The sequence below is a fragment of the Vicia villosa genome, linkage group LG5 (genome assembly GCF_029867415.1).
Source record: "Vicia villosa cultivar HV-30 ecotype Madison, WI linkage group LG5, Vvil1.0, whole genome shotgun sequence".
NCBI lineage: Eukaryota > Viridiplantae > Streptophyta > Magnoliopsida > Fabales > Fabaceae > Vicia > Vicia villosa.
Window position 1 is genome coordinate 162,242,497 of NC_081184.1, and position 25,719 is coordinate 162,268,215.

A 25,719-nucleotide genomic window follows, 5' to 3' on the forward strand; every position below is an offset into this window, starting at 1 on the left:
CATGCAAGAATTGCTGTTAGTTTACACTCATATGTACTACTAGAACATTGAATAAAATATCCAAAGGATTTGATTAGTAAAACAGCAGAAAATTCAATAGAGCTTACCGTGTTTATGTCATCAAACCTAACTTTGAAAGATAATAGACATGATGGCTTGTAAATAATTGTCATTATATGCAATTTTGAAAATAATAGACATGGCTGCTCGTAGATAATAGACTTTTCAATTTAAACAATTTTGCACACACGGCTCTTGAGTTTCATAGCAATTGAGGTCCTGTTTGTGGCCTATATAAACTTGCATCAGTTCTCACTTTCTACTCACAAAATAATCTCTTCTCTTCCTTATTATTACTATTGTCTCCCCAAAAATATGTCTCTCACAAAAATTTCATTGTTGCCTATATTGGCTCTCTTCTTGATATCCGCACATGCAGCAACATTTGACATCGTCAACCAATGCTCTTACACTGTCTGGCCAGCTGCCACTCCCAGCGGCGGCGGTACACAGTTAAACTCAGGCCAAACATGGAGTATAAACGTCCCAGCTGGAACTTCATCGGGCCGAGTTTGGGGCCGAACTGGTTGCAGTTTTGACAGCTCAGGTAGTGGTAGCTGCCAAACCGGTGACTGCGGTGGTGCCCTAAGTTGCACCTTATCCGGTAAATCTCCACTCACCCTTGCGGAATTTACCCTTAACGGTGGAAACAATCAGGATTACTTTGATATATCTGTAATTGATGGTTTCAACATTCCAATGCAATTTGCTCCAACCTCTAATGGATGCAACAATGTACGAACTTGCCAACAATCTTCTTGCTCTGATGCTTATCAGTATCCCAGTGATGATACTAAAACAGTTTCATGCCCAGGTGGTACCAACTATAAAGTTGTCTTCTGCCCTTGAAATACATATGTAGCTCCACAACCATATGCCAATAAACAAAATGTAATATTTTGTATGCAAAATATGTGTAAGATGTAAAAGAATAATGCTAAATTTAGGCGTGAAATTATTTATAAATAATTATCGCCAAAGCAATATAATGAAATAAATAAATGAGCTTATATGGACCTATTTTTTTTTGTCTAATTTGTTTTTTTTACTTGTTTAATTAAAAATTTTGATTTTTTTTGAGATTGACATATTCATTTAATTGAGTAGTTGAACTCCCTCTAAAGTCATTGTCTTATTTTGGAAGCTTCTCTAGTATCGAATCTCCATTAGAGAGAATATGCTTAAGAGCGGTGTCACCCTTGGTTCGGGGACCTTCTCCTGCCATTTTTGTTTAGCTGCTCTAAATTCGTCTTCACATTAGTTTGGGACCAGTGGGGTAGTTGATTTTGTTTGGTATATGATTTTTAAATGGTTGGGCGGGTGTGTAGTTTTACCGGAAGATCTGCTGAGCTTTTTTCAAATGTTCTTTATGCTCAATAGAGTGTCTAGGTTTAGGTTTTCTGATGGTTTGTCATGTGGTTTGGTCGATCCTTCAAATCTCTGAATGATGTAGTGTTTAAGGGTTCATCGTTGATTGCGAAAAACATGAAAGATGAGCATCCTCCTGGTTTGAAAATAATATCTTAGTAGATTTGTGGACAACCCTTGTGCTTTCTCTCCATGCCTTGAGAAGCTTATTTTGCATTTGAGCAGATAATAGCTTGAGTGTTTGCGACCTCTTATGGTGTAATTTCTTGGTTTTAGACGTTGATTCCTATACGTCTTGACTTGAAGAGCTCTAGCTTTGCCATGTTATTTGATAGTCTATAACTTGTTCTGTTTTTGGTTTTTCCCCTCTTGTAGTTGGTTGTCGATGGCTTTGTTTCCTTTCTTTTATTGTGCTGTATCTTGGTTTTGGACCTTTATTAGAGCTAGGTACCTTTTGTACATGTTCGCTATGGGCAGAATAGGTGGCCAGCAACGGTAGGCTTGATCCTCGGTGATGGTTGAGAAAAAAAGGGGATTGTACCTGCAAGGTACTCCGATGCCAAAGTAAGTAAGAGAACAACAAGGTACAACAGAAAGTATGAGATTTTGGGCAAAAGTTTGGATTACCTTATCATCTAGGGATAAAGGGCTATTTATAAGTGTTCTCGTTGGAATGAAGTGGATCCCCTATCTTCGTGGGCCTGAGCGTGGTTTCTGGCCCAGAATATAGGGGATTGTTGACTAGGTCTTGACTAGTCGTGCTCGGAATACCAGCCGTTGTCGGGGACAAGATTCCAGCGTGCTCGGCTAACCTTAAAAAAAAAATAACTTTTTGTTAAAATTTATAGAATTTTTTTTATTATTTTTAGAAAATATTTAAATGTATTATTTTTTTCTTCAAAAAATACTTAAATCTATTAAATATTATTGAAAAAAATAATTTTATTTTAATAGAAAATATTTATATTATATCTTAATTTAAAATAAAAAAAATCCAATAAAATACGTATAAACATTTTCTTCGAGTTTACCTTCTGATTTCATAATGTAGTTTTGTTTTATCAAACTTAGTTAGCCATAACAAATTCAGCAGGTATTCCTGCGGAATTTTCAGCCAAATATTTCTTTGCATAACACTCTAATCATTTTCAAAATTAGCAGGAAGATCCGCAGATATATCTGTGAATTTTGCTGTGAAATCTTATTCTGCAAAAAAGTTAATTTATTTAGTATAGTCGTAGGAAAATCCGCAGCAATATTTGCGGATTATTTTCTGCAAAAAATTTCACAGGTAACCTGTGTATTTCTAGTAGTGTTTAGTAAATTGAGAACTCCAATTGTTCCACCAAATGGGTTGTTTGCAGATTGGGAAGCCGACAAATAATCGAATTCAAATTGATCATGATATATGTTGAAGCAATCTTTGATATGTTAATTAATAAAGAAGAAGATAGTTTTACTTGGAGGCTGAATTTGGACGGGATTTTCTCGATAAAATCTTTTTATGATCGTTTCAAAACCAAACTCTCGGGTCCGCCTTTGAATCACAACAAGGTAACAGTTTTATCTCATCTTTGGAAAATTAAAGCTCCTTCGAAAATCCTCTTCTTTGGATGGAGATTTATCCACAATAGACTTGCAACAAAAGATCTTTTGGTGAGAATGGGTATTATGATAGAAGGAAATGATTCCATGTGTGTCAATGGAGGAAGAATCTTTATTGCACTTGTTCGATTCTTGCAAAGTATCTTTATGGATTTGGCGAAAGGTGTACATGTGGCTTGGTGTTAGTGATGTCTTGTCTTTGGAGGAGTTCATGGATTTTTTCAACAATTGTTCTAGTTGTATTTGTTTGACCAAGAGGACAATAGCGGCGGTGGTTTGACTTGCTACGGCTTGGAGCTTATATATGGCTTAAGCGCAATGCCGTTATTTTCTTCTTGGTGGTGGCTTTGCTCCTTCTATAAGAAAGAGTCTTTATGTAATTTTTATACTTGGAATATCCTACCACTCTCGTGTTTTGAGAGGTAGGAGCTTTCCGTTTTGTTTCGGGACGGAACATCCCTTTTGCTCGCATTAATTTCATTGCCTATTAAAAAAAATTATGTTCTTATTATTCATATCCTTAGTTATAAGTAGCATGTATATCTTAAGAGTTCTAATTTTATTTCTTCTTCTTCATCATGAGAATATGTTACTATATACTATTATTGAGAATTTCTTTAGCCACCTCCCTATGGGGGTCACCCCCAGCGAAAATCCCAAAATACCCCTGCTTCGGAAATGAACTTCCGAAGCGCTTTTTTTTTTAAAAAATTTCCATAATTCGGAAGTGCATCTCCGAAAACACCTCATGGGGGTGTTTTCGGAGATGAACTTCCGAAAACATGTCTTCGGAGATGAACTTCCGAAAACACCTCATGGGGGGTGAATTCGGAAGTTCATTTCCGAATTATGCAGAAACTGTTTTTTTTTTATGTTTTTTCTTAAACAGTCTCGCATTTTAATTAAATGCAAACGCCAAATAAAATAAGTGACATATAAACAGAAAATACTAATACGATAAATAAAATCCAAATAATATATACAAGCCGAACCAAATAGTAAATAGTGTGCGCAAGATACAATCCGAAAACAAAAACTAAATAAACCCGACCACTACTGGGTGTGCCTAACCCTCTCACCCTGAGCCCTCCTCTGCCGCCTGTACCCCGCCGCACGGCCCGCATCAGTGACGATCATCTCCATCACGGCGACTGCATCTGGATCGCCCTGAAGAACGACACCCCGATCCAAAGCGTCCCGCCCAAGCATCGCTCTCCGCTGGCAGATCGGCAGGAGATCAATGGCGTGGTCATCCTCGGCCTGCTGGTTCTCCAGGATCTCCTCATGTGCTGGCCTAGGAGCGCCGGGAACGTCGGGTCTCAGTAGAGGATGGGACACCCGGTAGAACCATGTAACGTACCCCTCCTCACTGTGCCAGTCCTGTGTGACCCGAGTGAGACGGTACTCCTGCGGTACCACATGATGTTGCCAGTCCTCCCATATGGCAGTGAGCTGCACTCGGGTCACTGTGTCGGGAGCTGCCTCAAAGGGTGACTTGGGTATCCGCTGCACGAATCCGAATTGACGCATGCACCGCTCAGGGAGATACCGGACCATGATGCCGGTCCCGCATGCCAACCAGCCTGAATATAGAGCAATGCCGTCAAAGGGGACAATCTGGGCGTAGTCGGCGAACGGCCTCCAGGTGACGTCGTCGTGCATCGTGCGGTCCAAGTACAAACGGTACGGTCCCACCGCATCATTCCCCCTCTGGAGAGTGTATCTCGCGGCCCTGGGCATGGCGTCAACGTACGCAGGATCGATGTGGAAGCCGTGGATGCGGGAGAAGTAGGAGATGATCCAGCTCTGAAACACAAACACGATAATGTATTAAAAATAAATACGAAACATAAATAAATAAACAAATACGATAATGTGTTAAAATAAAACGTACCGTAAGTAGTGTGCAGGATCCGACCAACTGCCTCGTCCTCCAGTTGGAGGCCTCATTCAGCTTCTGGTAGAGGTATGCCAGAGTAGCTGCCCCCCAGTTCCACTGGTGAACGGTATCCAGGTCCATGAAGTAGCGGAGGTAGGTCACGTCGACGTACCTGGCACTCTTGTCCACAAAGCATGCAGCGCCTACCACATGCATGTACCAGCACAGGAGAGCGCAGCCGCGGTGATACTCTGTGAACAGCTCGTTACCCACACCCTCAGCCTCGGCAGCCGCGTCCAGATGGTGGTCAAAATAAGTGCTCAGTGTGGTGAACCGGACATGAGGCCCAGAAGTCGTGACGCACTCAAAGTGAGCAACCTCGTGCTCCATGCCCAAGTAGAGCGTCATCCACTCAATGGCCTCCACCCTCTGGATCTTGGAGTGGGTCAACAGTGGCCCCCTAATCGGCAGGTGGAGAAGACACTGCACGTCATGCAAAGTGATCGTCATCTCCCCAACCGGCAAGTGGAAAGAGGACGTCTCCTTGTGCCAGCGCTCCACAAATGCCCCCTGCATGCCGGTGCTGATGGTGGTGTACCCCGTCATGCAGAGCCCGCTGAGCCCTGAACCTCGCACATGGTCGTTAAACCACTCAGCTGCTGGTTTAAACAGACTGAAAATCTTGCGGGCGTGGTTCACCATTTTCAGCGGCTCTCTCTCCTGTTACAAAAAAAACAAATAAGCGACATATATTAAATAAGCGACATATATTAAATAAGCGACAAATAAACGGTTAAATTATAAAAAATGGTGACAAATAAACGGTTAAATTAAAAAAATACCTCTCCCTCCCAGATCCGCCGAGCAACGTGATCGTCGTAGTGAATCAGCACGGAAGTGTCAAAGGGCCCTCCCGGATAGCCGTCCTCCTGCTCATCTTCCTCCCCGGCTGGAGGGTCAACATCCGGTACCCCCTCCGGCTCGTGGTAAGTCACTGCCGCCACCTCCTCCTCCTCCTCCTCCTCCTCTCGCTGGCGGGAAGAAGATGCCCGAGCCAGCCGACTCCTAGATCCTGAACCAGATGTACCCTCTCCCTCGCCCACGGGAACTCGCACACGGCGTCCCCGACCATGCCCCCGTCCCTGGGTCGACGCCAGCTGCGCCGCCGCCCGCTCGCGTCTAGCCGACGCAGTCTGGGTCTCCCTACCCTGTCTTATGCGTGCTGGTTGGTTGCCTAACATGTTCCTGTAAACAATTGAAATCGATTAATATGCGAGACAAAAGAAGAAACAAAAATAATTGAAATTCTGATACAGTTCGGAAGTTCATTTCCGAAAACTGGGATGGATGTGTTTTCGAAAATGAACTTCCAAAACACCCCTGCGAGGAAGTTTTCTGCAACTTCCATGGCAGACCCCTAAACCAAACATCAAACCTATGTCTACACATTCTAAACATCCTAAATATCAGTATAAACCTAACCTAATACTTTTTTTGCTATTTGTAAACACCCTAATATACATTTTAATCATAGATCTTAAAATCAAAATGCTTACCGATTGAATGGATTGGAGGACTTTTGAATGTAATAGAGCAAGTAGATGGAGCCTTTGAGGTAGCTTAGAACTGGTTTGCACAAAAATCTCTTGGGGTGTGAGTTTGGAAGAAGATTAGGGTAAATGATTAGGGGGAGGGGGCTGTTTTGCTTAATCTGCAAAACGCGCAGTATTTCGAAAATGAACTTCCGAAATGCTGTTTTCGGAAGTGCATTTCCGAAATAAGTCAAATTTTTTAAAAAAAAAGGCGCTTTCGAAGATGCATCTTCGAAAACACCTTTTTCTTGCATTTCGGAAATGCATTTCCGAAGTCAGGGGTATTTTGGGTTTTTCACCAGAGATGGACTAGAAGGTAAGGAGGTGGCCAAAGAAATTCTCTTATTTTTATTACCGGCCCTCTTTATGCATGCGACTGAGAATATTATTATTGTAAAATGGAGCTTTATAGTTAATATTGTTTGTGTGTGATGATTTATTATATTTATGCAAGTGCTAGGATGCTAGCATCTATGTGTGAAATGAAAACACCGACATCTTTTTCACATCTTCAGGATTATAGAATTCAAAATTAAAGAACATATACTAACAATTATGTATTGTAGTAGTTTGAAATTTGGATTATAACTCATTGATGATTATATAGTGATAAAACGAGATCTAATATTGAATTATTTACTCTCAGTAATTAAAAACTTTAACAAACCATAGCACCTAAAGCTAAAAGCACTCAAATCCCAAATTGAACCAAAAGAATGTTTATAGTATGTACTTAAACAAAATCAAAAGTCGAATATCATGCAAGAATCAAATTATTTCAATGGAAGTTAGGAAAAAGAATAATATTGTTGATCAGGACAAAGTTCCTTTTTTATATTATTATATTTCTTCTACTACATATCTCATTTGGGTGAATCTCAAACTAATAAAATAAAAAAATAAAAAAGATTAATAAGTATGATACATAATTATATAAACAAAAAAATCAAAAGATTTTTTTCTTACCGATTTTGAGTTTGGGAAAAGATATTGTTACACTGACTTTTACATCCACACCGTAAAATTATACTCAAAATATATCAATTTTATTTTTTTAATAATTTATTTTATGTTGATTTGTGTGCAATTTACCAGTTTTTGTTTGTCTTATATGGTGTAAATGTACGGTGTAGCCAAATGTGGTGTACATATAGGAGTTTTTACGAGAAAAATCATTGGCATATAAGAATGTTGGATAATCGAAAGAGGGGAGATTGATTTCAGCTCTAAGAATGATTTCAAAACAGGAACTAGGACGATCTCGGTGACTTCAAAACAGGAACATGAAAGATTTCAACTCAGAAAAATCAATTTCAGTTCGTGACTCCGAAACAGGAACAAGAATGATTTCACCTATGAGAAAAATCGATTTCGATTCTAAAAGAAATTGAATTTGGTTATGGGATAACAAGATTTCGGTTTCTCACGGTGGAAAACAAGATTTGGATTAAGAGAAATCACTTTTGATTATGGGACATTTTGATTTTTCACTTTTAGTGGAGCCATTTGGATTTTTAGGTTACGACTTCAAAGTGAGTATGAGAGAGAAGGGTTTCTTCTATAATAAAATAATACTTATTCTATATTATAAAACTAATAATATATACAGTGAGATTACCTAGAAAAATAATACGTGATATTTTTTTTTGAAGTTGTTCTATTTTAGCTTTAGTGAGTAGTATTGTATCACAAGAACATTTTTATATACAAATTTAGTAACCTATTTTATGTTTGTTTATTAACTTTTTTTAGAAAATGTTTATTAATATTTTATTTATTAAATATTATAATAAATTTAATAAATTATTTGTTATAAAAAATTATATATATATATATATATATATATATATATATATATATATATATATATATATTTGAAATTTAAAATTTTATTTATAATATTTATTTTATATACTTGAAGAGTATATTTTAGCCATTAATTTTTTTATGTTTGAAGGGAAAATTTCCGCTAAAATATTTAGTAGTATATAAATATTTTAAGCAGCCCTTAACAAATGTAATTTCTTTTAGAAATCTTGCAACAATTAAAAATTATTTTCATAAATATTTAAGGGAACATTTATTAAATGTTATTAAGATATTTGTTTTGTAAAGTTGTAAAATCGTCTCTATAGAAGTTTAGGGGATGATTATATAACGTCGCTCATATTGTTGGCAACAAGTACAAATTGTTGCCAAAAATCAATTTTAGCCAATAATTTTTACATGTTGTATAAAATAGTATTGCCAGAGATAACAAATGTAGTAATGAGGTCTTGACTTGAAGAGCTCATTATTTTAGTTGGTTGTCAGTGGTTTTGTTAGCTTTGTTTTGGTGCTTTATCAGAGTTAGGTTTGTACATTTACTTAGTTTATCTGTTTGTACTTTGATTTTTTGTTATATATATATATATATATATATATATATATATATATATATATATATATATATATATATATATATATATATATATATATATATATATATATATATATATATTCTATTTGCCTTTAGAAAAAAGTGTTATTTCATATTTGTATCATAACAAATTCTCTATAATTTTTATTTCATATTTTAAATTCTCGATATATGTGTTTTCCTATGTTCTAAAGCAAGTATTGAATATAATTAACAAAAACAATTCTTATAAGCCTAATATATATATATATATATATATATATATATATATATATATATATATATATATATATATATATATATATATATATATATATATATAATAAACATCAGGAATAAACCTAAAAGATACATGTGTGTAGAAATGACACAAGAAATTTTAAAAGCTCCACCAGATAACCAAAGGAGAAGATAAACTAAAGAAGACGAGTAAATACAAACATGGAAACAAATAAAAATCACCACTAGTTAAACTCCAGAGAAGATTACGCTCAAAACTAAACCACAATGAAGATGTTAGATCTCATACAGTAGACTATTAACTCCATATCAAAGACTACCAAGAAAAGGAAATGAACATCCATAATCTCAGCTTGCACATAAATCTCAATTCCTTATTGGTCAATCTGAAAGATAGGATTCCGAAGTCATTATGTGAAGGTGCAAAAATTCTCAATTCCTTAATGGTGATATTATGGTGTTTATAATGATAAGAGAGGTCAACGCACTGAAGTGAGAGACTCTATATTATGTGTTAGGCTAAGTGTATAATGATTTCTCATATCCCATTAGGGGAGGTGGGAGAAGTATTTATAGAGGTTCTTAGGTCAAGGGTTTCTTTAGGAACTATAATTGTCTATTAGTCAATAGTGGACTGTTGAATCCTTATTTTTTAGGAAAATGTGAATCAAATATTAACTCTATCTCTCTGACTCATAAACATTTTACTCCATATTTACCATGACAATACGAGTCTTTTTTTAATTTAATTTATAAAAGTAATATATTAAAAAATATATATTGTGTAACACAAATAAAAATTGTGTCACTAACTATTTTATCACTTTATTAACTAACACTACAAGAAAAGTGTGATATAGCCACCTGATTTTGCGACGTGATTATCACGTGGCTCAAAAAAGTGAGTTGCGACGTGATAATCACGTCACTATAAGTTTTTAATATTAAAAAACTAAAATCAACGTTTGCACATGGGGTGTCAGAAATATTATTTTAAAAAAATATTTGCGAAGTGAAAAACACGTCGCAACCACTAAATAAAATATAATAAATGCAAAATAGGTAAAGTAGACTGACGTTTCAAAGGGGGGAATTTCAAATTTTCATTTTTTTTGTTGTGGCGTGTATATCACGTCGCAAACGTTTTAGTATATCACGCCCATCAGTTAATGCAGTCATGTGTGCAGTTGACTGACACATTTATGTCTGTTAGGATGCTGCGACGTGATTTTCATGTCGCTACCTAGACACGTGAAAATCACGTCGCTAAATGTAATATACCCATTCGCGTTCCGCTCCTCTTCCCAGATCCCCCATTTCAGTGTTTCTACTTTCTTCCCCTAAACCCTCTTCCTCTCCTCCCTCTTCAACCCTCCTCCCTCTTCAACCCACCATTTTTCAAGTCTCAAATTTTTCATACAATCCCCCATTTTCAGGTATGCAATCGATCTTCACTTGTTCTTGTTAATTTTTTTAAAATTTTTTGCTAAGAATCTGATTTTGATTTAATATATGTGTAGGTGAAGAATTTCTGATTTTGATTCAACTATAAGAGCTCACTAAATATTGTTCAAGTTCATTGAGGTTTTTTTTTAAAATTATTTATCTAATTTTTCAGATTTTTTGATGTGATTATATATATATATATATATATATATATATGTTATAGATTAATTTGATATATAATTTATTTTTTGATGTGATTATATGTTATAGATTAATTTGATATATAATTTAGATTTTTATATGTGATTATTAGTTAATTTATCTAATTAGAAACATATATAGATTTAATAAAAACTTATTTTATGTTATAATTTTTAGAATGTATATATATAAAAGCAGAATATTAGGATGTTATTATAATTATAGAATATTAGGATGTTATAATTTTTAGAATGTTATAATTATAGATTTAATAAAAACGAAAATATTATATATAATATGTATTATTGTTAGAATGTATATATTGTTAAAATGTTAGAATGTATTTAATATTGTTAGAATGTTATAGAATGTATATATTGTTAGAATGTATATATTGTTAGAATGTATATGTTGTTAGAAAATTATATTGTAGAAAATTATTTACTTATAGTTGATATAAGTAAATGTTTAATTATTGTTACTAAAAAGAGAATGATTGGATATATGTGCAGTATGTAATATTATTTGTATTATCGTAGTTGGATGTACGATAGAGTGGACCCAGGAAGACGTGCACTTAAACTCAATTTTATAGAAGGAGTTAACGAGTTTATCACGTGGGCGTTTGCTCAAGAATGTTGTCGAAGCGAAGGAGGAGTTAGGTGTCCCTGTCTTAAATGTGAATGTAGACCTATAATTAGTGACCCAGAGGAAGTGGTCAGACATTTTTATAGAAGGGGTTTCATGGAAAATTATTGGGTTTGGACGTTTAATGGTGAAAAATTGCCAAGTAACGTACTAGAGACTAGCAGTACGCATGCTTCAAGTAGTCGTCCGCCAATGGAATATGAGGAAAGACCGCCTATTGAGTATGAGGAAAACTTTAATCAGATCGGTGACATGGTTGAGGATGCTTTTGGTGTGAACGTGACCTATGATCAACCTGAAGATTTTGATGGGGAAGAGATGCCGAACGAGGAAGCGCAGAGATTTTATCAGTTGTTGAATGAGATGAATATGCCGTTATATGATGGTTCATCTGACTCGAAGTTATCAATGTGTGTGAGATTATTGGTCGCCAAGTCAAATTGGAATGTTCCTGATCAGTGTTTGGAATTCTTTGTAAAAATGATGTTGGACTCAACTGCAATAAAAGGCAACTTACCTACAACATTTTATGAAGCAAAGAAGTTAGTGTCGAAGTTGGGCTTAAGAGTAAGAAAGATTGATTGTTGCATTAATGGTTGTATGTTGTTTTATGACAATGAGTTTGGTACTAAAGATGGATTGTTGGAGGAATGTAAATTTTGTATGAGTCCAAGACATAAAGTTCGCAGTAGAGCCATTAACACTAATCAAGACCGTGTAGCAGTAAAGTCCATGTTTTATCTTCCGATAATTCCAAGGTTAAAAAGAATGTTTGCTTCAATGCACAGTGCAAGTCAAATGACATGGCATCATACAAATAAAACAAGTCCAGGCACTATGCGGCATCCATCTGATGGCGAGACATGGAAACACTTTGATCGAATACATCCTGATTTTGCCGCAGAACCTAGAAATGTCAGACTTGGGTTATGCTCAGATGGTTTTGCTCCTTATGTTCAAGCGTCGGGAAGTGCGTATTCTTGTTGGCCAGTTATTGTAACCCCTTACAACCTCCCTCCCGAGATGTGCATGACAAAACCATACATGTTTTTGACGTGTGTAATTCCAGGACCTTCGTGTCCAAAAGCCGGAATTGATGTGTATTTACAACCTTTAATTGATGATTTGAAGAGGTTGTGGATTGGTGGAGAATGGACGTATGATATATCACGTAATTTTTTTTTACTATGCGAGCTGCCTTGATGTGGACCATCAACGACTTTCCAGCACATGGCATGTTGTCTGGTTGGGGTACACATGGCAGAATGGGTTGTCCGCATTGTATGAGTTACACCAAGGCATTTACGTTGGATAAAGGGGGGAAAAGCTCGTGGTTTAACTGTCACCGCAAATTTCTACAAAAAAAATCATCCGTATAGAAAGAACAAGACAAATTTCATAAAAGACAAACAGGTAACAGATATGCCTCCGCCCCGATTGTCACCATGTGCTGTATGGGACCAAGTTTGTGGGATACCAAAAATTACAGATACTAGAAAGGCATGTAAAATTGAAGGATATGAGGTCGATCACAATTGGACAAAAAGAAGTATATTTTGGGACCTTCCATATTGGAAAGATAGTGACATGAAAATCACGTCGCAACATTACACATTAAATGCGCTTTTCATTTACTCCTAGGCAAATTTAGTGACATGATTTTCATGTCACTAAGTAGTGACATGTAAATCACGTCGCAACTAAAGATGCTTTTTCTGACCCAAACGCTGCTACGCCTGCTCTGACTGAATGTGCATTAATCTCTGGTCCAAATTTTGCGACGTGATTTTTATTTCACTAAATAGTGAAGTGAAAATCCCGTCACTAAAAGTTGCCACCTTGCCTGCTGCGACGTAAATTATCACGTCGCAAATATTGGTTTGTGATGTGTTTTTTTGGTTTGTGGCGTGATATTCACGTTACTACTAAGACTTTTTTTTTGTAGTGTAATAAAATAGACGGCATCAACCATTTTTTTACATTACTATGAAGTGTAATAATCAATCTTTTACACTCTATTAAACAATTTTATTTTATTAGTTAAGACAATTTTTTATTTAAAAATTTATTAACCAAATGATAAACTATATAACTAATCTTTTTTTAGAAATCGTGTAGAGATTAATTTCTCGAGCTAAGTTGGACTACAATTTATGACAAAATTTATATTCAAGAGAATTTAACATTGTTGCGTGTCTAAAATTGAGTTCAAATCCAAAACAAGCGGGAAGAAATATCTTTTCTAAGCAATCTTTTACACACCATTAATAAAACTTTACTTGCCTCGTAATACTTTATTTATCATTGACCGAACATTTAATAATCATATGTATTAACCCATTTTTTACATTCAATTAATCATATTTATTTTACAACTTAAAACTATTTTTTGCTATCAAGTTAATATTAATCAAAATATAAAGAGTAATATTAACCAAATACAAGTTAAAACTACTTTTTTTAATGTGAAGTAAATATTAATCAATATAACATATATAGTAACCAAATATGATATTTGTACACTAATAAATTAGTGGGAAACCCGTGCGTCCACACGGGTTCTGGTGTGGACCGCGGATATGCCACCAATTTGTCATGAGAATTTAAACAAATTAAAAAATATCAAAATATTATTGGAAAAAAATAAAAAATATAGAAGGTGAGAAAAACTAATGAACACATAATTTGTAAAAAAATCAATTGCGAAAAATAGAAAAAAAAAATATTTTAAAGATTGATAGAGTTGTAAATCAATAGAAAATAATTTTACACGGTACTGTTTTGTTACCCGCGCGTTCACACGGATTTTGGCCTGATTACCTGTAAGTTCACAAGGTACTCGTGCATTCACAATAATGTTGGCAATATTGTTGACATAGTTACCCGTACGTTCACATGGGTTCTGGTGTGGATTGGACCTTATTTATTAGATAATTTTTTTATATCAAATTAAAATATAGAATTTTTAATATTTAAACAAAAATATTAAATTGATAAAAAAATAATTCAAAAATAATTTTTGTTTATAGAATATGGTATGGACCACACGCTTTTATTTTGAAAATATAATTAAAATGTTAATAAAAAAACAAAAAAGTTTTACCATAGTAATTTAATATAAAAATAAATAAATTTTAAAACAAAAACAAAATTGTACCAATTTTTCAAAGAAAGACATCAATAATATATATTTGAATTATTCATATATTATTGTTAAAATTATTATATTTTAAATTTTAAAAAATGTAAAAATAAAATATAAGATAAATAAATAATTAAAAAAACAACACATTTGTCTTGGATTTGGATTGATACGGTTATTTCTTTGTAATAACACATGCATTCACTCGGATTTTGGCCTGATTATCCGTGCATTTACCTGTGCGTTCGCACGATACTTGTATGTTACCCGTGCGTTCACACGAGATTTGGTCTGATTACCTGTGTATTCACATCAGTACTGGTGTGTTACCCGTGTATTCACACGAATACTGATGTAATACGCACGCTTTTATTTTCAAAATATAATAAAAATATTAGTAAGAAAAACAAAATAATTTTATCAAAATAGATTATAATTTTTGAAAGAAAAACATATTTTAAAAATAAATACATATTAAGAAAACATCAACTATTAAAATATTGCTATAGCTGACATAACTTATAGAAGACACAATTAAGGATGACCATGATATGGCGATTCAATATTGCTTACATGTGTCAACATTTTAATAGCAATTTAGTTGGCTATTTATCATATTGAAAAACTAGTAACAAACTCGTGCATCAACAATGACAAAAATGCACATGAATTGTATTTCAAACAGGAAATTAACTTTAATAAGTGACTTTCTAGCAGAAAAAGTAACCATAAGCTAAAATAAAACTTCAAAAAAAGTAAGAGTGAGCAAGAAAGAGTGTCCACTGAATCTAAAAGATCAAACAATCAATCCAGTGACTCAATATTATTTCTCCATCCATCAACCAATATTGTTATATACGTAAATAATACTCTTATACAATTAAAATCAGAGAACTAAGCAGTCAATTTTGCAGCTTCAACGCGGAATTGCAGTTCAGTGACGCCTTTGGCTCGGGTGGATGGCTATCGCCACTGCACATCGTGCTTGAATCGCATCCAAACACACATTACAGGAGAGAAGAAAAATCCTTGAAATGAAAAAATGAAACAAACATCAAACCGGCAAATTCTAACATCAAACTAAAGTAGGGCTTTTCACGGACCGTGCCACAAAAGTCTAACATACCACCAAGCCTGAGCTATAATATAGAGTCACAGACAAATAAAACATACTATTACTCAGTTCAAGTGCTCCAATGAGCTACATAAAGCTAGGCATTCAATATTACTGTAATGACATTCATCAAGTTGGTCTTGAATTGTAAAACACCTCGACCTTCACGGTTGGGATCCAAACCGATCTTAAAACTCCAGTAACAGAAAGAATTATGTAGGACCATGAATAATAATGTCACGTACATATGTGTGTACATTATACACCTAAAGCGAAGTTAAATTAAAAACTATATGAGGGAAATAGTGTTTACCGTGACTTTTTGCTGACTTATCGTAGCACAACCACCGAGTGCATATACATTGTTGCATCCTTCAACTCTAAACCATTCATGAGTAGCTAGAGCGGACCTGCTAGCTTGTTTAGAAGAGACTATGCTTAAAGAATAGTACATAAAATGGAATTATGAAATATAAAAAGACAAATTTCTCAACAACACACCTTACAGATTTGTGACGTGAAATTTTTTCATTGGTGTACTTGTTACCTTATTTATTTTTAAATACTGATCTCAAACTAGTACCCGTACTCGTACTGAATATCGTACCTGTACCTATGCATCATAGCTCTGTGGTAGTATCATAAAACTGACTCTTCTTGGAGAATTTATGAGACAACAACTCACAAATATAGGAGAACATATCAGTACCTCGTTATGACTTAAGTGAATTAAACAGTCTAAACCAATTGAATGATTAGCTATGAGACGAGAATAAAAGTAAATTATAGTCAAGCTTTGAGTGTATAAACTATGCAGATATCGTATTGATGATTTCGTCAAAGTAAATTTAATTTGTCAAATACATTTCAGATTCAACAGCAGGTTCTCTCTCAGTTTCTTTTCATTCTACATTCAGGAAACCAAAGTAAAATTTTTAAAACGTTATATACCTAATAAACAATGATCCTTCCATAATAATAATAATTAAGAGAATAAAAACATCAATCTACAAATTCTATGCACCTCTTCCACTTGATTAAGCAATGATCCTTCACTTCCAGGGGCATCAATTACTTCAATATAATTATCAAATGTGTCGGCTCAATTTCCCTCAGATTCTTCTCTTCGGCTACTTTCTTCTCCTTCTCTTCTTTTTTCTTCTGTAGACGCTCCTTCTCCTCTATCTTCTCTATTTGTTCTATATGGTCTGCAATGGAGACAAAAGGAGATTGTTTTAAAGAAAGAATTCCATTGATAGGATAGAAAATTGCCATCGAATTCTATTGAAAGATTTGAATCATCCTTCTCATGTGATAACTTTGCTTGTTCAATTTCTTGTTATTTCAATTTGACACCCTCCGGTGTCGTTGCCGAAAAGCACACCATCTGGATTTAAATAGTAAATGTTTAAAATCAGTACTTTTATCTTAAAATAAAATAATTTGTGTATCAAATCAATACCTCAAAATCTTAATTACAATCACAACATGTTTCAAAATGGAAAGTCTAATAAGGTTAGTGCCGATAATTTGTTAAAAATACTTACATGTTTATCATTCTGTTTTCTTTCAAGTTGTTTTCTTCCAATCATGTGTTCATCTACAAAGTTCAAATATAGTTTAAAATTAAACCTTACAAAGTCACTCCAAACTAAGCATTACATGTTGCTTGAGTTATCAATCAGAAGGACATACCACTCATAATTTGAATTCCACAGTCAGAAACCCTAAAATCTTCACATATAAACAACATCAGCAGAAAAAAGAGAAAGTTGAAACCAAACCTGTTTCAGAATAATTCGTCGCCCACGGTGAACCAACACCGACAAATCATCCATAACCTAAAGTTGAGAGTTTTAGTATCAAAATAAAATTAAAAAATAGACAAATAGATGATGAAGAGAAAGAACTTTACAGATTGGTCGTTGATGTAGTTGAAAAGGCGAAGCAAGATACGTAGTAGAGAAAGAGAAGTGATTGTTGATGATGAAAATATTGTGGAAGAATTGCAAACTATCGAAGGAGAGAGAAAGAGTTTTCACAAAAGTGTTGTTGATAAAGCAGTCAAATTCAAATTTTGAAACCGTAACAATCAGAAAGGAGGAAGAAAAAAATATAAGATGTAGAAAATTGAAAGAAGGTTGGAGAAGTAAAAGTGCAGACGTGGCCAATTCATGAGCAAATAAGGGTAGTTTCGGTTTTTCTAGAGCCATAAATTTTCTTATATACTTATAGGGATTTGTGAAAATGTATATGGATAAAGAAAAATTTTATTTTTACATTTATACCATATTTTATTGTTATATGGTGAATAGTGAAATATTATAATAATAAATTTTCTTTTCTTCATTTTTTAGATTAAAGGAGTACGAATATAAAATTATATGGTTTACCAATTTCGTAATTTCATTAACCAACATTTTAAACTTTACTAACCAATTTACTAATTACTAAAAATTTGGGTGTTAATTATTCAAATTTATATGGTCATTAACCAAAATTTTACATTGTATTAACCAATGTTGTTAAACTACTAAAAATTATTTTTAACATCCGAGCGTTGATTAACCAACTTCATCACTTAATTAATCAACTTTTTATATTTTATTAACCAACTTTATTTACTATTAAAAAGTATTTTTAATATGTGGCCGTGTATTTATCTACTTTATTACTTTATTAATCAACTTTTTATATTTCATTAATCAATTTTAGTTCAATACTAAATATCATTGTTCATGTACTCTTCACGACACTGTTCATCTACTGTTCAAGTCGTTGTTCATAAATTTATTTTTTTATTTAAAAAAATATAATTTATCATATAAATACATAAAAAGTATATATAATCTAAATATTTGATTTAAGAATCGGTGTAAGCATACCATTGTTGATGAATAAAAGGTAGTTAAAGATAGAGTTAAATACATGTATGTACGGTATAACACAGCTAAATATTAAGATGTGCCTTAAAAATAAAAGTTAAGAATAAAATGTGGAAACTTTTAACTTAAAAATTATACATCAATTTTATCAAAATATAATAATTAGTTTTTTTTACTTCTTTCTCGAACACAATTTTTTTACTTTAAGGTTTTTTTAGCGCACAAAATAGTGTTACATATAAATTATATTAATCAAATTTTTACATACAATTAATCAAATTTTAAAAACGTTAAATTATTTTTAAGGTCCTTTAAGTTATTTAATTGTAACAGTTTGATCCTTCATGTTATTTTCTTTACAACTAGGTCCTTTATGTTATCAAATGTTTGCACCATTATCATTTTTTAACCGAGAAAATGTGCTAATTGTGGACGCAATTATTTTAAGGGATGTAAAAACGATGAAGTGCTTCCAAAAACACAACAATCAACATTTCTAAATGATTAAAATGAGAGAAAAATGAGGCAGATATCACAATAAAGGACCAAATTGTTACAAAAAAATTTGAAGGACCAAACTGTTACAGTTAAATAATTTAAAAGACTTTGGAAAACTATTAATTAAATTTTAAAAAACAAAAAGAGAGAGAAAAATAGAGAAAAGTCATAATTTAAAAATTATTATTCACATTCATATATGATATAATTATGATAATTTGTATAAGATTCCATTACTAAGTCATAAACAGTTTTAAAATGAACCATTTTCAATGAGTGTTCGTATAAATCGACAGTGTAGTCAAGAATTGTATAGCCAAATTTAATTTAAGAAGTCATTTTTATCGTAAGACTAAGAAAGTTCAACGTATTATACCAAAAGAAAAACTTCAATACATCATTAATGTTAGAAAACTTTCATAGATCATTAATGTTTATTACTTTATTTTGAATGTATGTAGTATAGTCTTTAAAATAGCTGGACTGATACAACTGACTTTTGGACGAATAACAAAGGGAGAAAATAAGCGTGGACACATTCTTGAGTTTTGACTAAGTGCATTAAAATCTGAAACAAGTATTATTTTAAAAATCAGACGGACCAGAAAATCGGTGAGGGTATTCTGTCACTAGTTTATTGGTTGAATTATTGGAATCGTATGACAACCAAATTAAATTGAATAACTTGGTTAAATAAATCAATCTTTATAACAAAATTATATAGTTATTAAACCAATCGAATATGTTTACTCGGTCTATAAAAAAAAGCACGACACCTAGAAAAGTTTTAAAATTTTAAAATATTATAATTTTACAAATTCACTCTTAAAATTGAAACTATAAACGTAGTAATCACACACACCAAAATAGTATAAAATACAAATTCATATAAATTTTGAGCAAAGTCTAATTGCAACATAAATTTAATTTTAAGGAAAGAAAGTTGTTCCAAATAAATTTTGAATAAAGTGTATTTATATTTTAATTTATTTAATTATCAAAACAATGTCGATTTGTCAGGAAAAAAACAAGCATTTAACACGCCGATTTTCTAAAATCGTCAATTCTTTGATTTTTACTAGTTTTGTCTGATTCTGTCTGATTTCCACTGGTTCAATAGCTTACACGATCCAACAATCAAACCAGATCGGTAATCCCTCCGATTCCCAATTTAACGTGTGAAGTCAAGTTTCTCCAAATTATATGTTTTGACGATGACAATTACTATCCGTATGTATCGAGAAAAATAATGAGAAAAAGAACTTGACAAAAGAGCTACGAATCAAAAATTATTTTATAAGCAACGTTTTCGAAATGAACTTTGGATCAGTGATCTTCATTTAATAGGTACAACTTGCAATCTAAGTTATGATATACCTTAAGTGCTCAAAAATACTTAATCATATTCATACATATGCATAAGTTACTTCGAAATACCATGACCTTGCTCTCAACCTATTTTTACTAAGTATTTTCATTTTTATTCTAGTGGTAACGGGTTACACATTTTCGGTAAGCGGTTACATAAACGTAAAATTGGTTTTATAGAAAATTGTTTCAAACATTATTGTTTGATAAATTGTGGCATTTGAAATCGACGTAACAACACTTTAAAACCACCATAATTCGCACCAGCTTGTAAAATTGCCTTGTTTCTAAAGAAGTATCAGGTGTAATCGGTTACACCTTTTAGGTAACCAGATACGCATTTGAAAAATTCAAAATTTCACATAAAAGCTTATTCTAATTAATTTAAAAATGCATCTATTAATCATGATATTGTTTCATGATTACATGATGATTTAAAATGGTATTATGCTGATATAAATGCCTATCATATCAGATTTTCTTTTCTCACCTCTTTCAAAACAATTCAAACACATTCTTCATCTTATTTTCAAACACAAGTGCACTTTCTCTTAAACTTCCATCGAAACTTCATGCATACAATTTCCATAAGAGTCTAGAAAGTTTCTGCATCATTTCATTGAGTACTTGTATAACATACTTGAGAATTGTTTACTTGAAAGAGAAGATCAATTATTGTAATTGATAAAAGTCTTACAACTTCAAACATCTTATAAAATCCAGATTTGTGTATATACCTTGCTGTCCAAGATTGATGGAAACAAGAGAGTGGAGAAGAAATGATTGTTTTCTTTTTCTACTTGATTGGTGTAGATACCTTGTTGTCCAAGATTGTTGGAAGCAAGATAGTTGAATTGGAGAAGATTGTTCTCATTTTAACTTGGTTGAATCATAAGGTTTTGTTGTCTTAGCGATTGGTTAGAAGCTTGTGTCAAGAAGTCTGGGATTAGGCTTGTACAAAGTTATAGCAACTATTAAAATCTCTTACATGCTGTAAGGGAACTACACGTACTCTTAGAGTATGAAGGGAACTAGTGTAATTTGTCGGTGTTATTTATCTTTCCACACTTTACCGCTTTCATCACATTACATAAACTAGAAAGTAAAGAATCATCCTTCCATAAAACCAAAAAATTTTTAAAGTACTTAATTCTCCCTCCTTCTTAGGCGCACTAAATACTTACAATTGACATCAGAGCATATTATGGGTAACATGTTCCTAAGGATTCAGAGTGTCTTCGCAAATATAAATCTGATTTTCAAAGACAGTGGCAACAATAACAAGCCTTTATTGTTGTATGGTCAATACTTTAATTTTTGGAAAATACGCATGAAGGCGCATCTAGAATCTCAAGAAAGATAAGTATTGAAAGGTGTTGAAAGTGACCCTTTCATTTCTACCAGTGTTGTTGATGGTGTTGGTACCCCCAAGTCCGAAAGTGCATGGAATGAAGATGATGAGAAAAAATACCTCTATGACATGAAAGCAATAAATCTTCTTCAAAGTGCAATTAGTATGAATGAGTTCTTTTGCATTTCAACATGCATAATGGAAAAATAAAATATGGGATACATTGGTGGAAACTCATGAAGGAATCATTGATGTTAAAAGATCAAGATTAACCACTTTGAGTCAAGAGTATGAGTAATTAGAATGTAGCCCCGAGAATCAATACTTGACTTGCAGAAAAGATTTGTACATTTGACAAATCATTTGATAGCACTTCTTAAAATTTTTACTAATGATGAACTTAATCTTAAAGTGCTTAGATCTTTTACCAGGAAATGATAACCAAAAGTAACAGCGATATCCGAAAAGAAGAATCTATTCAATATGTTGTTAAGAAATGTGATTGAGCCTAACTCAACCCTACAAAACCGGCTTGTAGAGTGAGGATTGCCCCCACTTATAAGGACATGTTCAGGCCATTTGTCCGATGTGGGACTCTTAACACACCCCCTCACGTCCAGGACTAGACAACTGGAGCATGGAAATAAACGGTGGGTGGCCCGATAGCGAAAATCATAGAAGGTGGCCCACCGGATCTTAAACGAGACTCTTGATACCATGTTAAGAAATGTGGTTGGGCCTAACTCAACCCTACAAAACCGGCTTGTAGACTAAGGATTGCCCCCACTTATAAGGACATGTTCAGGCCATTTGTCCGATGTGGGACTCTTAACATATGTGTCATCCGCGACATTACTAAAAAAAAACTTCAAGAGCATGAAAGATTAGAGAATTATGAAATTCAAGTAAAATATTCAAAAGATATTTTTTAAAGACGAAATTCAAGTTACAAATAATATCCTTGAGTTGTATTACAAGTAAAGAAATTACTAAAAGTATTTTTTTTATTATAAATGTTAATGTTATAAAGAATATGCACTAATTTTATTACAAAAATATTTTTTGTCAAAGAAAATAAAGGAATAAAATAGATGAATAGAATAGCAATGAGCAACATTAAAGGACTTTTATTCTTATCAAATTGACGATGAATGTTACATAAATTAATTTAGTGAAAATAAAGAGAGAAAATGAGTTTCCCGCTTGCAATGGTGGTAGATTGAATTGTGGTATACCAATGTATTAATTATATATTTAATAAAAATATGAAAATACAAATTATTTTATAGAAAAATTTAAAAAATAGATTATTTTGTAAATTTTTATATTGAAAAAAATCACATTTTTAATTAACCGTTATTGTTAATTATTTTAAAAATATACAAAGACACACTATGGGTACTACTAATTGTTGGATAAAATATCCGAAGGGTTTGATTAATAAAACTGTAGAAAATTGAATAGACACGGCGGCTTGTAAATGAAAGTCATTATACGCATTTTGAAAGATGAGCGACATGGCTGCTAGTAGATAATAGACTTTTCAATTTAAACATTTTTCCACATACGGCACTTGAGTTTCATAGTAATTGAGATCTTGTTTGTGGCCTATATAAACTTCCATCATCTCCCACTTTCTACTCACAAAATACCATCTTTTCTTCTCATCATTCTTAATTCACTCCAAAAAAATGTCTCTCATGAAAATATCACTGTTGTCTGTGTTTACTCTTTGCTTGATATCTGCACAGGCAGCAACATTTGACATCGTTAACCAATGCTCTTACACTGTCTGGCCAGCTGCCACTCCCAGCGGCGGCGGTACACAGTTAAACTCAGGCCAAACATGGAGTATAAACGTCCCAGCGGGAACTTCATCGGGCCGAGTTTGGGGCCGAACTGGTTGCAGTTTTGACAGCTCAGGTAGTGGTAGTTGCCAAACCGGTGACTGCGGTGGTGCCCTAAGTTGCACCTTATCCGGTAAATCTCCACTCACACTTGCGGAATTTACCCTTAACGGTGGAAACAATCAGGATTACTTTGATATATCTGTAATTGATGGTTTCAACATTCCAATGCAATTTGCTCCAACCTCCAATGGATGCAACAATGTACGAACTTGCCAACAATCTTCTTGCACTGATGCTTATCAGTATCCCAGTGATGATACTAAAACAGTTTCATGCCCAGGTGGTACCAACTATAAAGTTGTCTTCTGCCCTTGAAATACATATATAGCTCCACAACCCTTTGCCAATAAACAAAATTTATTATTTTGTATGCAATATGTGTAAGATGTAAAACAATATTGCTAAATTTAGGCGTGAAATTATTTATAAATAATTATCGCCAAACCACTATATGGAAATAAATAAATGAGAGCTTATTTGGACCAATTTTTTTGTCTTTTTTTTTTTCTTGTCTTATTAAAAATTATGATTTATTTTGAGATTGACATATTCACTTAATTGGGTAGTTGGACTCTTTCTAAAGTCATTGTCTTTTCTTGGAAGCTTCTCTAATATTGAATCTCCATCAGCACTACTAAAAAAAATGAAATTTAAAGAGGGCAGTTTTCCTCACTAATATATTAATTTTTTGTCACAAATTATATTAGTGATGGATTTTGTAAAGAACCTAAATCCATACAGAATTTCAATTTCACAAAAGTATTAGTGAGATAGTGAGGTAGTTGGTTTTGTTTAGGGACCTTTTTCTAACATTTTTGTTTTGCTGCTCTAAAGTCGTCTTCACATTAGTTCGTGAATAGTGATGTAGTTAGTTTTGTTTGGTATATAATCTTTAGATGGTTGGGCGTGTGTGTAGCTATACACTACAACATTTTTGACCTACGGTTACGCTAAATTTTTTCACAATTCAAAAACTGTGGCTACATACAAACTTTAGTCAGAGTTTTCAAATCGTAGACTTATGTTTTAAAATATTGAAATCGGAGTGTGAAAATGTGGCCTTTTCTTCATTTACCACGCTTAACAAACTATAGATATTTTTAGCCGCAAATAAAAATCGCGGAATTATAATTTTCACTTCAAACTGTGGCCCAAGCCAAAAAAAATATATCCCGCAAGAATTTTCCGTTCTTTTAGTTTCCCTCTCGTTAATTTTTTTTATAAATTTGTTTAGATTAAAAAAAAGAAAAAAAACATTGAAAATGTAAATACAATAAGGTGCCTCATTCTAACCTAATTTTTCCTCTCCAATTCCTCACAAAACATTTTTCCCTTCTTTCTCTCCCAAAACCTTCGTCCCTTCTCTCTCACTAGAAACCCTAGTTCATTCTCACCTAAACTGAATATCAAGCTTACAAACCAACACAAAAGAATCTTCATAATCTTCTTCATTAACACGTCCTCAACAACCAGGTCCATACACACCTCTGATTCATCGATTCAAATGCACCTCGCAGCGTTTCACCATCGTCGCACAACACATTCAGCACATCATCAACACCGATCCAACAAAAAGCATCAGCGCAAGAGCAACTACGACGAACCGCCATCTTCAAAGCGGCCAATCGCAACATCAATAACATCACAGTGTCACGATTCAACAACAACTCAGTGTAAACTCCGACGAAAGCCGAAACGCGACACGTAGCAGTTCGCGATCTCAACACATCAACTCATCGCGACAATCTCCCTCAATCGACGATAATTTCGTCGATTTCCCCTTCCACTTATTTTACTGATTCATGCGTGTCTAGCTTAGATTCTGTTGATTTACTGAATCTGCAGCTCTTTGTTTCTTTCTCACCTTTTTGCTATCCTCACGGCCATGGCTTAAGAAATTCAATCAAAATGCAAAAGCACAACCACACAAACCCTTAGACCCTATTGATGAGTGGTAAATTGTTGTGAATTTGAGTGTGAATAATTAGCACTC

The 25,719-nt window shown here is 33.4% G+C and overlaps 2 protein-coding genes across 2 annotated transcripts; both read left to right on the top strand.

The window, feature by feature from the left end:
• Positions 1-304: 304 nt before the first annotated feature.
• LOC131608023 (thaumatin-like protein) lies at positions 305-1,087 on the top strand. Its single transcript, XM_058879966.1, has one exon. The coding sequence runs from the start codon at positions 376-378 to the stop codon at positions 907-909; it is 534 nt and encodes a 177-aa protein (XP_058735949.1). The 5' UTR covers positions 305-375; the 3' UTR covers positions 910-1,087.
• Positions 1,088-23,449: 22,362 nt separating this feature from the next.
• Positions 23,450-24,206, top strand: LOC131608024 (thaumatin-like protein). Its single transcript, XM_058879967.1, has one exon. The coding sequence runs from the start codon at positions 23,508-23,510 to the stop codon at positions 24,039-24,041; it is 534 nt and encodes a 177-aa protein (XP_058735950.1). The 5' UTR covers positions 23,450-23,507; the 3' UTR covers positions 24,042-24,206.
• Positions 24,207-25,719: the final 1,513 nt, after the last annotated feature.

What these genes read in the sequence shown, in the direction of transcription:
- LOC131608023 (XM_058879966.1), top strand. Translation starts at nt 376, where the DNA reads ATGTCTCTCACAAAAATTTCATTGTTGCCTATATTGGCTCTCTTCTTG.
- LOC131608024 (XM_058879967.1), top strand. Translation starts at nt 23,508, where the DNA reads ATGTCTCTCATGAAAATATCACTGTTGTCTGTGTTTACTCTTTGCTTG.